Source organism: Bos mutus, chromosome 15, assembly GCF_027580195.1.
Source record: "Bos mutus isolate GX-2022 chromosome 15, NWIPB_WYAK_1.1, whole genome shotgun sequence".
Taxonomy (NCBI): Eukaryota; Metazoa; Chordata; class Mammalia; order Artiodactyla; family Bovidae; genus Bos; species Bos mutus.
Genome location: NC_091631.1, coordinates 51,966,457 through 51,978,391, shown reverse-complemented (window position 1 = coordinate 51,978,391; position 11,935 = coordinate 51,966,457). Strand labels below are relative to the sequence as shown.

Below are 11,935 nucleotides of genomic sequence, written 5' to 3'. Positions count from 1 at the left end.
CCACAAGCCTCAGGGAGGGGTCCCCCAACCTATTTCACTGGACAGCCCCTCTTGAATTTCCCCCTCCCCGCAAACCCGGAGGCAGGGAACAGTGTCAGAGGAGCAACCCTAAGTCCAGACGGCAGGGAAAGCCTTCGTGGTCCTGTCCATAAAAGGCTTTTCCCGGCGGTTCCCCGCCGGCAGAGCGGCCCCGCCCCCGCCGGCTCCATCCCCAAAGCACGCAGAGAATGTCTCGGGCAGCCCCCGGTAGACTGCTCCAACTTGGTGTCTTTCCCCAAATATGGAGCCTGTGTGGAGTCACTGGGGGAGCCGGGGGTGGGGAAGGAGCCGGTTTCCTCTGGACAGGAGGGGGCCGGGGCGAGTCAGCGGGGGGGAGGCTGACATCACCGCCGTGGCAGCCCTTTAAACCCCTCACCCAGCCAGCGCCCCATCCTGTCTGTCCAAGTCCAGACAGAGCTCACGCCTTTCTGAGAGCCCCGAGGAACCCCTGTAAGTGCATTTGTCCGGGGTCTGGAGGGGAGTTGGGCTGGGGCTCAGCAGTTGGAGGTCGCAGTGGGTGTATCGCAGGCAGAACTCTCGGGCTCCCAGGCAGGGGGAAGCCCACCCTCTTCAGTGTGCACTCCCCACCTCCACCTGCAGAGGTGGTCCTAGCTTGCTGGGTGGGAAGGGGTTACTAGAGTCCCGTACCTCTTAGACTGGGCAGCCTTGAACCCAATTGAGATGCCCAGGGAGACTTTGCTGGTGCAGAAGGATTGATGGCGGAAACCTGGGAAACTGGGGTCAGGGAGGCACCCCATTTTCAGCCATAGTCACCCTACGTGTGGTGTGATGGGCTCAAAGGTGGAGTCGATTTAGACCCAAGGCTTATTGTCTGCTATCCAGCCAGGCCAGGAGGATGTCGGAGGAGGTGAAGGGGGTGTGCGGTACACCAGGGCTGGAGCGCAGTGACCCTCTGCTGGGTCCCCAGGTCCTGAGCAGCCTAGGAGAGGCCCTGGGTAGCCACTGAGGAAGTGGGACACAAAGCTCCTGTCTTCTGGAACTGGCTAGGGTGGAAGGATGCGGGGACAGTAAGAGAACCGACTCTCCAGGCACGCAGCTCCCTCCATACCCTGAGGCGGAGGTCACCCACCAGCAGAGGATGGGGGTGGCCTGCCAAGAGCCTTGGCGTGACGGCCTGGGCGGTGCAGACAGGGCCAGGCAGGGCCTGCTCCTGAGGTCTGGCGTTTCCTTTAGTGGTTGTTTTTCAAAGGGTAGGTGGGTAGGACAGGTCTCCCCTGACCCCAGAATTTAGTCAAGCCACCGCTCCTGTGCTTGTCCTGTGTCCTGTTTTGTTTGTTCTGAAGACAGGGGGGCACAGCAGTCCAGCAGAGAACCCTGGTTTTCCGGGTTCCTGCTGGGAGGAGCTGCCCCCGCCTCTTGGCAGCTGGGCTTGTTTTTTTCTCCGGGGAGGGGAGGCTGATGGAGCCACAGGGCGGGGGTGGGGGGTCAAGGCAGAGCCTCAGGCTCCCTGTCCATCCTGTCCTAGGAGCCTTTGCCTGGAAAGACCCTGGGTGGGCCGCTGTCTCCTCTCACCCCTCCCCAGCAGCTCCAAGGTGGGCCTGGAGAGGCCTTTGTCAGAGGGCCTGGCAGGATTCTTCTTGGAACCCTCCGCTTTCAGGCTCTCCACCAGGAGGGAGGAGGGTGGGGGTAGGGTGTCTTTCATCTCCCTCCCTGGTTCTGATCAATCCAAATGTCGTCTCTCGGGGCTGCAAGTTTGTGTCCTTGTCACTGTGAGCCCTGCCACCTTGACTGTCCCGAATCTCCTGAGGCTGGAAGCTGGGGGTGGGAGACTCACTCTGCTTGGCCCCTGTTCCTCATGGGCCCAGTGCGAGGTCTGGGGGTGGGGAGGGGCAGAAAGAGGGGAAGAGGGGAGGGAAAGGCAGGACATAGGAGATGGGGGCTGGGGCCCCGACCATGGGGTGCCTCCTGCCTGCCTGGGATGGTGTGGTGAAAGCTAAGAAGAGGCGGGTGGGTGGGAGGCCTGGATGAAGGATATGGGCTGAAACCCCCTGGTCCCAGCTGCTGGTGTGTCTTGACCCCAGTGCTTCACCCAGGAGTCCTCGGGAAGCAGGGATGAGACACAGCAGGGTGGGGAAGGGAGGGACTTGGCCTTTGGGTTCTTTGGCATCACTGGCTGGGATGCTCTGAGAACCACATCCTCGGAGGTGGTCCAGCCCTCACTTTACAAATAAGGAAGCAGACTCAGGGAGAAGTGAGGGGCCAAGTGGCTGGAATTTAGAGGAGCCTTTCTCTTGTTTTCTTCTCCCAAACTTTGCAATCCCCTCAGGGAATATGATTATGAAGAGGGGTGGAGCCTGGAGCAGGAGAAACTGCTTTTTACCGATTGGTCAGGGGCTGGCTTTCTTGGGTCACTACCAGGAGACCGGCTCTGGGGGCAAAAGACCAGCGTTTTAAGGATCTTCACTGAGGGACAGGCCATGTGTTGGGTCATCACAGACAGGGCCTTCTGGAATGTTCCCAGTTCTCTGGGGTAGATATATTATCCTCCCTGCACAGACGGGGCATGAGAGCTCAGGAAAGCCGTCAGCCATGGGGAAGGAAGGGCCGGGCAAGTGGGTTTTGGCAGCTTAGCTGGGACCCTGTGAAGTAATAATGTCCACTGCCTTCCATGGGAGTGGGGAGGAAGAAGGGCTCAGCTCTGACAGGAGAGGGAGTTGGGGGAACACGGTAGTGACTGCCTCCATCCTCAGACCATGCTCTCCCTCCCAACCTCTGACCTCTCTGAGGCCAGGGAATGGTTTGGCCTCATTTGATTCCTCTTTCAAAGGACTCTTCTGATGAGCTCTGGCGCCACGTGATATCTGAGGCCAGCTCAGGTTCCTCCCCACCGGTCACACCCAAGCCTCCTCAGCCGCCTCCCTGCTTGGCCCTGCTCCCGCTGCTCCCCTGCCACTTGTGGGCGCTCCTGAGTGGGGCCAGCCCTGGGCCCTAGGGCCACAAGTTGGGGAGGTCTTCCCTGCTTTGCTTGGCAAATGCTGGGCTCACGTCCCTGGAGAACTCCGGCTTTGTGGTTACTCAAGCTCCCACAGTGGTGAGAGCCTGAGTTCACCAGGCGGGGTGGTGGGTGCACCAGCTGGCAGCCCTCGCACATCTGGCTCCTCTGGGGAAATACAACTTCTTGGCCAAAAGCTCCTGGGCTTTGCTGGCTTCCTAGCCCTTACCAGGGGTGGGAAAGCTTCAGCCTCTGTAGCTGTCGGAAGGCTCAGCTCTGGAGGCTGAGCTGAGCTAGCAAAGAGCTGGAGTTTTGGGGTTCCTGCTTCTGGGAGAACTGAGAGTTGGAGGGAACCCCATAACTTGAGGCAGAGGCACCAAACCACCTCACACCTCACTGGACAAAGACATCTGCTGGCTTCATTTTGAGGGTCAATGTGGTCTCTTCCAAAAGACCTCTCCAGTGCCTGTCACCAATCTTAGCAAAGAAAGGGTGCTCTAGACCAGGGACTGTTAAACCCATAAATGCAGCCTGTCATCTGTTTGTGTAAATAAAGTTTTATTTGAACCCACCCATGCTCACTTGTTTACATATTGCCCAAAGCTGCTTCGAGGCTACAATGGCAGGGACTTTATGGCCTGCAAAGCCTAAAATATGACTGTCAGTAAAATGACTATCTGGTTATTTACCCAAACAGTTTACTAACTTCTGCTCTAGACTGCCAAAAATCTAGTCTCCAAGTTCAGAGAGGCTTCCTGGACTGAGGGGACGAGCTAGCCCAGGTAAGTGCCGTGGAGCTAGAGTGGTCTCCCCACTCCCCTGATCCTCAGAGCTGGAAGACAAGACCTGCCAGGCACCCGTGACAGCAGAGCTGTTCTCTGACTCCCTGACCCCCTCCCTCTTCTGGCCTGTGCTGCTTTAGCTCCCCGCCAACATGGCCAACAAGGGTCCTTCCTATGGCATGAGCCGGGAAGTGCAGTCGAAAATCGAGAAGAAGTATGACGAGGAGCTGGAGGAGCGGCTGGTGGAGTGGATCGTAATGCAGTGCGGCCCTGATGTGGGGCGCCCCGACCGCGGGCGCCTGGGCTTCCAGGTCTGGCTGAAGAATGGCGTGGTGAGTGACACCTAGGGCAGGGGCCGGGGTCGTGCCATCGTGCCACCGTCATGGGGCAGGGCCCCCCACCCCCACCTCAAGCTGAGTCCTCAGCTGCCTTCTTTGCCTGGCAGATTCTGAGCAAGCTGGTCAATAGCCTGTATCCTGATGGCTCCAAGCCAGTGAAGGTGCCCGAGAACCCGCCCTCCATGGTCTTCAAGCAGATGGAGCAGGTGGCTCAGTTCCTGAAGGCAGCTGAGGATTATGGCGTCACCAAGACTGACATGTTCCAGACCGTTGACCTCTTTGAAGGTAGAGAGAGGAGATGGGTGGATGAAGCAGGTGTACAGGAGGCAGAGGCAGGGATGAGGGATGATCCAATCTGCCACTATGACGGGTCTGCACAGCAGGAGTGGCATACACCAGGAGAATCCCATTCCCATGGTGGGATCTCTGCATCCCCTTCGATTTCAGGACCACCTTTGCCCCTGGGTTGGCCATCTTTCTGAGGGGCACAGGCTGGCTCTGCCTTGGATTCTGTTTACACAGTCCTAAAGGCTGTCTCCCCTCCCCTCTTCCTACTCACAGGCAAAGACCTGGCTGCGGTGCAGAGGACCTTGATGGCCCTGGGCAGCTTGGCAGTGACCAAGAATGATGGACACTACCGTGGAGATCCCAACTGGTTTATGAAGTACGTGGCCACCAGGGGTTCCCTGCATGCTAAGCTCAGGTTTCTACAGGAGGGGGGCTAGCCGGTTAGTGCAGTGGTTACAGGAAGCAGAAAGCCAGAAAAGGTACACAGTGAGGGTCTAGGGTGGGGGAAGTGGGTCCATAGTACATCTTGACTCCTCCCTTTCTACCCTCCTGTCTGAGCCAGTCTTCCCAGCCCGTGCTGCGGGGCAGCTGCAATAAGGAAATGAGAGCCGTGAAAGGCGGGAGGGGATGGCATCGGGCTAGGAGTAACAGAGGAAACCAAAGGCAGATGGCAAACACACAGTCCCGGCAAGTCTTTATCTTGGTTCCTCCTTTCCTAGGAAAGCCCAGGAGCATAAGAGGGAATTCACAGAGAGCCAGCTGCAGGAGGGCAAGCATGTCATCGGCCTACAGATGGGCAGCAACAGAGGGGCCTCGCAGGCTGGCATGACGGGCTATGGGCGGCCCCGGCAGATCATCAGTTAAGAGGGTGAGGGCCGGCGCCCAGCCCCACCTTTGCCCAGCTCGCTGGCCACAGCATCCTGCCTCGCCCGCCTCACACACAGCCGTGTAGTTCCTTCAGCCCCGGCCAAGCTTCGAGGCTCCGTCACTGAGCAAAGGTGACTGCACTTGGGCAGCTTGCCCCCACCCCTCAGCCTCAGCCCAACTCCTGACCCCAAAGCACTGCTCCCCCGGCCCGCCTCCCAGCTCCCCCACCAGCTCTGCCTTCCCCCCATCCTGGGCTGAGCAGGGGAGACGTGGGCTGGTGGTAGCCTGGGCGTGGGCAAGTCCACTGTCCTCCTTGGAAGCAGATGCTCATAGAAGGAGACCCAGCCCAACCTCCCTTGATTTTTTTTTTTGCTGGAATATTTGGGGGGTTGAAATTCAAAAAGAAAAAAAAATATACATAAATTTTTTTCTCAGGCCTGGCTGCCAGAGTCTGATTTGCCCTGGTCGCTTTGGTTCTGGTTCCAGAAGTAAGAGCGAGGGACAGTCAGGCAGCTCGGGTTCTCATGTGTTCCACGATTTCAGGGGGTGGAAGAGGGGCATGGACGACAGTTCTGAAGGGAAAGAGGGGCAGCTTGGTGACTTGTGTTAGCTTTGGCTAGGTGGTCGAAAGGAGTGGGCATAGGGCGACACTGTGTGGAAGGAAGGTTTTTATTTTGGAAAAGCTGTGCAGAAAAAATTCAACAAAATGTTGCTGTGGAAAGAGAAAACCAAATCGTAAGCATTAAAAAAAACAAAGTTCCAAAAAACCAACTCGCTCAGAGGGGAGGAGGCCAAGAATGGGAGGAAGTCGCAGCCTGCCAGGCAGCCGGCCGGCCTCCGGTGGGCACGGCCATTTCCCTGAGTACTTTGCAGAGGAAGATGGGGTGGCAGACCTGCTGAAGATGCCCCAGTAGAGCGGCCTGGGCCTGGGGGCCGTGCCCATCCACAGCCCCGCCAGGTGCACTGTACTGGTCCTTCAGGACAAAGGGGTCAGGGGCGTGCTCAAGGTGGGCTTCTGCTGATCAGGGCTGATGCAGGCAGCTGCTTTCAGGGCACATGTGCTGAGTTAGGGGCTGACTGCCAAACCAACATGGCCAAGTCCAAGGCTGAGGCTGGACGGTGAGGGGCAGAGAGGAAAGGGCTGCCATTTCTGTCCCCGGGGTCGTTAAACAGACAGGCATATCCGGGGGCTCTTTCCAGCTTCCACCCCTAAGCCCTCTTCCCAAGGGACCCCAGTGACATTTCTGCTGAGATGCTCTTCTGGCCATGTGTGCTGAGGGCCTGGGTGACCCACACTGCTGGCCTGCCCTGGAGAAGCAAGGAGAAGCACACTGCTGGCCTGCCCTGGAGAAGCAAGCCCTAGTCCGTCGTCTGAGACCTTCTCACCAAAAGCTCCTACTCTGTTGGAGGAAGGCTCCACGACTGTTGCCAGCCTGTTCTCTGGCACTGCTGCTCTGCTGACTGGACCTTCTGCAGGCCCACGCCCTCCCTGAGCATGGTCTTTAGCCAGAGGGCGTCTTCAGGCCTCTGGTCCCAGCTGGAAGCACCCGGACTGCTTTCTGCCCAGAGCTCCCAGAACTAGGAAGCAGCTTTCCACACTCCTACAGTCTTAGGAAGTGAGAGCCCATCCCACGGTGGCTGTCAGGCCCCAGGTCAGCACATCTGCGCCTCCTTCCCCTGCAGCAGGTCTGGGGGCAGGAGCTGAGGGACGTCCAAGGCACCCCTGCTCTGGGACAGGCTCCAGTCCCCCTGATCCAGCAGGTCTGGGGCGTGGAGCCTTGAGGTGGTAGGAGAGCCCTCGCTCTCCAGCCCCACTCCACCTGGATCCTGGCTGCTGCAAAGGGGCATTGATTCTAGTTCTGTCCCTTCCTCCTTGGCTTTCTGGCTTCGCTGGGGCCAGTGGCACGGTCCACTCCGACAAATTGGGCGAAAGGCCACATTCCTCTGGCTCAAGTATACTTCCAGCGTGTAGTAAATGGTCCAGAAGACGGTGAAGCAGCCAATCAGCACCAGGGTCTGGGGGAAAGGCAAGCACCTATGTAGGGCTGCTCTCCCGGAAGCCTGCAGCCTTTCTCAGCCCAGAACAGTGGGCTCAGAGAGTCTCTCTCCTTCTGGGGGTTGCCTCTCCCACCCCCAAGCCACACCCTCTGTCCCCCGCTACAAGAGAGTTAGCCAGGAAAATGGGGACCCAGGTCTGCCCAATGCATCGCTCCCAAGATGCCTTGAGTCACCCACCGAGGACAACACCCCAGGGCACCCCTGCCTGCCCGCACCTTGAGAGTGTTGGGGGTGATGGTATAACCGTCTTCCTCGGGGATGTTCAGCCCGGGTGGGCAGGGCAGCATGAAGCCGTCGTGCAGGTATTTCCCACTCATGGCACTTTCTAGCAGCCTGTGGAGCAGAGAGGAGACAACGATGCCCCACTCAGCCTGGTTCCTCTACTCGCCTGCCTTGCCCATCCTCCCGCCTGCCAGCTGGACAGGGCGAGGTCCCACAGCAAACGGGACACAGGAAGCGGAGCTCCCTAGGTGGCCTCCCCATCCTCCACCCCCAAGTCCCCAGCCCTCTGACGCCCACGGCTACACCTACCTCTGTCTGTCTCTGATGTCTACTGGACTCCACACAGAGCCATACAGGGTGAGCTGCCATTGCCGGAGGACGCCGGCCTGGGATGTCTCGTCTCCTAGGGCAGCAAGCAGGGTGGTCCGTGAGCCTGGCCTCACGGCTGGCCAGATGGCAGAAGGCCCGCCCGCCCTGCCACCCAGAGGGACTCAGACCGCATGGGTGGGCAGCCACAGTCGTCTAACTCTGTCCCACTGACCCCGGGGTTCTGCAGACCTGCCTCTTGGGTGCTCTTGGGAATGGAAAGGGGAGGGTGAAAGGGAGCACTCCAAAGCTAAGAAATTTTTCCTCTTTCATGTTTTAGGGTTTTAGCTGGGATTTTTCTTGGGAAAAAAAAAAGTCCTGCTAAATTAAAGGTCTGAAGACCACCTGTCTGGTGAGGTACACCTGAGAGTGAAAGACTCTTTGCGACCCCATGGACTGTACAGTCCAGGGAGTTCTCCAGGCCAGAATACTGGAGTGGGTAGCTGTTCCCTTCTCCAGGGGATGTTCCCAAACCAGGAAATCGAACTGAGGTCTCCTGCATTGCAGGAGGATTCTTTACCAACTGAGCTATGAGGAAAGCCTGATGTATACCTAATTTGGGGGAAATTGGGAGGGTTGGGTTCAGTTTCCAATTTTCTCCTTAAAATACTGTATGATTTCACATATGTTACTTCAAATCTTGGGTGGGCCTCAGTTTAAAAAAAAATGGTGAAAATTAGTCCTGCCCTTACCTGCCTACCAGGGCTGGCCGCAGGATGGTTATATGTGAAAGAACTTGAAATGTGGTTTCAACAAGGAATTTGTGTTGCTATCCTGAGGAAAAATGGATCAGTCACTTTGCCAAGGAAGATGAGAGGTAGTATTAATGAACAATTAACGAACAGGTCTCAATGCCCATTCTGTGGACGGGGCATACTTCTTGGCAGCTACCCTTATGGTCCGATGGCACCTAGGTGTTCCACCTGGGACACTCTCTGTGGGGACTCTGAGATCCAGAGGAACGGACGACACTCGTGAAAGGCGGGGCCCTGGCCGGGAGGCAGGCAAGCTTACCTACGTCCCTGATGACGAGTCTGTAGGTCCCTTTCGCCCTCTCCCCCCAGCACCGCACCGTGGAGAAGGTCCAGTCATTGAAGCCGTTGGGATCCCTGGGGCAAGGACACAGGAGACAGAGGAAGGTGTGGAGTGGGGAATTGACCCCTTTGCCCAGGAGCACTTTCTTACTGTAGTAGCAGCTATGGTCTGAGCTACAGCCAATCAGGAGGGTGCCACAAGGGGCCCTCAAGTGCTGGCCCTTGCCCCGGGATGATCTCAGGAGCTGAGGGGCAGGCACGTGTCAACGTGGTGAACTGGAAAAAGCAAACGTGGAGAGCACACCGACCGGCTTGGGAGTCCCGTAGATCTAGGCTCACTGTTACTCTCTCAGGCGCTTACTAGGCCTCTGACTTGTTTCCTCACTTGTAAGAGGAGGTTACAAAGTCTACTCTCCATCGTCTTTCTCTTGGTCGTGCAGAGTGGTAGGTGGGATCTAGTTCTCTGACCAGGAATTGAACCCGGGCCCCCTGCACTGGGAGCACAGAGTCTTAGCCACTGGACTGCCAGGGAAGTCCCTCTGCATCGTTCTTACAAGGACTGAAGAAAACATTCGTAAAGTGCGGTGCCGAGCACGCTGTAAGCACTTGAACAAAGCAGGTCACAAAGCCAACGCCAGGGGAGTTTAGGACAGGGCAAGTGTCTCCTCCCAGATCTTTTCCTGGACAAGGCCCTCACTGCAAAGAGAGCTCAGAAGGTAGGGGCACAAGTACGTACGAGTCCAAGCTGCGGGGGGCGCCGATAAGGGACATCATGCCACTGGGGCAAAAGAGCTTCACTTCCAAGCTGCCACGTCGTGGGTGGGTGATGGAGACGGTCACGGCCACGTGCTCCAGGGTCTTCAGCCCCGACATGTCCAGGTCCATCCTGCTGACTGTGGGAAGTCAGGCTGGGCAGCTGGGAAACCAGCCCCACAGATACTTACGCCCTCACTTCACCCCACCAAACACAAAGGCGTATACAAGTACCTTCGGCAACCCTGACTGAACCTTGTGTACACTAGGAAAGGGAGTGCCCTTGCTGATTTCAAGTTTATAATTTAGAGTCCAGTCGGGAAGGCAACACATAACCAAGACACAAGACAAGAAACAAACGGAGCCATTTCCAACGTTCATTCATTCAAAAAATAATTTCCTCAGTGCCTCCTACATTTCAGGCACCGTACTAGACACTGGGAATGTAAAGATAAGTTGGATATGGCCTCTGCCTTCTACCTGCAAGTGGAAAATGACGTCATATGAGGTCCACATAACTGATGCCAGAACAGAGATGAGGCAGACAGGTTTAGGCCTCAGTTGTGAGACACACTCTGAGGAAGGGACTAAGACTGGTAGAGAGTGCTGGCAGAGGTACTCTAGAAGGGAAAACGGCACACATACAGGCAGAGGTAGAAATGACCAAGTTTCATATTGAAGGAAACACATGTTTTGGGGGGAAAAAAACACTACTGAAGTGATGGGCTTCCCTGGCGGTCCACTGGTTAAGAATCCATCTGCCAATGCAGGGGACACAGGTTTGATGCCTGGTCCAGGAAGAGTCCACATTCTGTGGCGCAACCAAGCCCGTGCGCCACAACTACTGAGCCCAAGCACTAAAACTACTGAAGCCCGTGCACCTAGAGCCTGTGCTCCGCGACGAGAGAAGCCACCGCGACGAGAAGCCCGTGCACCGCAACGAAGAGCAGCCCTGCTTGGCACAACCAGAGAAACGCTGGCACACAGGAATGAAGACCCCACAGAGCCAAAAATACACAAATAAAAGATGAGTTATGCATTCAAAAAAACGAACAACAACAAAAAATCCACCATACTAGTGATGTGAACAAACTTCAGCGACATTGTACTGAAGGGAAAAAAGCCAATATCAAAAGGACACACAGCGCAGGATTTCACTTACATAATACTCATGAGTAACACTACCTGTAGATGGACAACAGGTGAGTGGCTGCCAGGCGCTAGGGGTGGGGCAGAGGGTCGGGTGTGGCCGTAAGCGGTGACAGGAGTCCTGGGATGGGACGGCTCTCGATATTGATTGTGGTGGTGGTTACACAAGACTGCACGTGGTAAAGCTGCACAGACACACTCACACACATACACACTCACAGAGAATCTATGTCTAACTGGTAAAATCTGAATAAGTTCTATGAATTGGACCAGTATCATTTTCTTGGCTTTCCTATTGTTCTAGTCTAAGACATTTAACACCAGGAGAAGAGCGCATAGGACTTCCCTGAACAGTTCTTTGCACCCTCCTGTCAATCTACAATTATTTCAAAATAAAAAGTTAAAAAAACAAACTAGTGAAGTATTAGACTCAGTTGAGGAATATTAAGAAATTAGGCCGCGATGAGAAATGACTCTTTCCAAGACAGCTTTTCTTCCATTAATTCAGGCCAACAGGCAAAGCACAGAGCAACACCCAATTCTACAGATGAAGAAGCTCAGAGGAGGTGAGAGACGACGGGCGCGGAACCTCGGATGGGAAAGGCTTTAACATTTTTATTTTAAACAAGCAACTGCGAACTATTAGAGATTACTGTGCAAGGATGGAGTTTTTTTTAAAAAGTGTTAAAGGGAGGTTACTCCTAACAGCTGTGGGTAGGCTGAATTGGAGTAGAAAGAAGAAACAGGTGACAGGAAGACCAGCTAAAACAGCTGATTGTAGTCTAGGGGTGAGGCAGTGTGGGCATGGATAGCTGGTCAAAGAAGAAAGAGGGGGGAGTTCCCTGATGGTCCAGTGGTTAGGAATCCGAGTTTTCACTGCTGAGGGCCCGGGTTCAATCCCTGGTCAGGGAACTAAGATCCCGAAAGCCGTGCAGCACAGCCAAGGTAAAAAAGAAGAGAGGGAAGAAAGGGCTCAGGGCTTCCTGTGGCCCCACTGTCTGTCCTTCCTGTTCATCCTGGCCTCCCACTCAGTCCCCCTCTCACTGGGCTCACGTCAGGGAGGAGGGCCACCACCCATTATCAGAC

General features: G+C 56.0%; 2 protein-coding genes across 2 annotated transcripts in view; one reads left to right on the top strand and one right to left on the bottom strand.

The window, feature by feature from the left end:
* The first annotated feature begins 329 nt into the window (after positions 1–329).
* On the top strand, positions 330–5,701 carry TAGLN (transgelin). Its single transcript, XM_005897185.3, has 5 exons — positions 330–489; positions 3,915–4,106; positions 4,220–4,397; positions 4,674–4,776; positions 5,120–5,701. Exons 2-5 carry the CDS (start codon positions 3,927–3,929, stop codon positions 5,262–5,264), a joined length of 606 nt encoding a protein of 201 aa, XP_005897247.1. The 5' UTR covers positions 330–489; positions 3,915–3,926; the 3' UTR covers positions 5,265–5,701.
* A 219-nt stretch (positions 5,702–5,920) lies between these two features.
* The window catches only part of PCSK7 (proprotein convertase subtilisin/kexin type 7), a 29,193-nt gene continuing 23,178 nt past the window's right edge, over positions 5,921–11,935 (bottom strand). Inside the window, 5 exon segments of the mRNA XM_070384155.1 lie at positions 5,921–7,283; positions 7,541–7,658; positions 7,857–7,950; positions 8,928–9,022; positions 9,684–9,840. Coding sequence (XP_070240256.1) covers positions 6,921–7,283; positions 7,541–7,658; positions 7,857–7,950; positions 8,928–9,022; positions 9,684–9,840 — 827 coding nt within the window. The 3' untranslated portion in view covers positions 5,921–6,920.

Coding starts and splice junctions, on each gene's coding strand:
- TAGLN (XM_005897185.3), top strand. CDS start 3,927: ATGGCCAACAAGGGTCCTTCCTATGGCATGAGCCGGGAAGTGCAGTCG. Junction 4,398..4,673: donor GACCGTTGACCTCTTTGAAG/GTAGAGAGAGGA, acceptor TCCTACTCACAG/GCAAAGACCTGGCTGCGGTG. Junction 4,777..5,119: donor GATCCCAACTGGTTTATGAA/GTACGTGGCCAC, acceptor CTCCTTTCCTAG/GAAAGCCCAGGAGCATAAGA.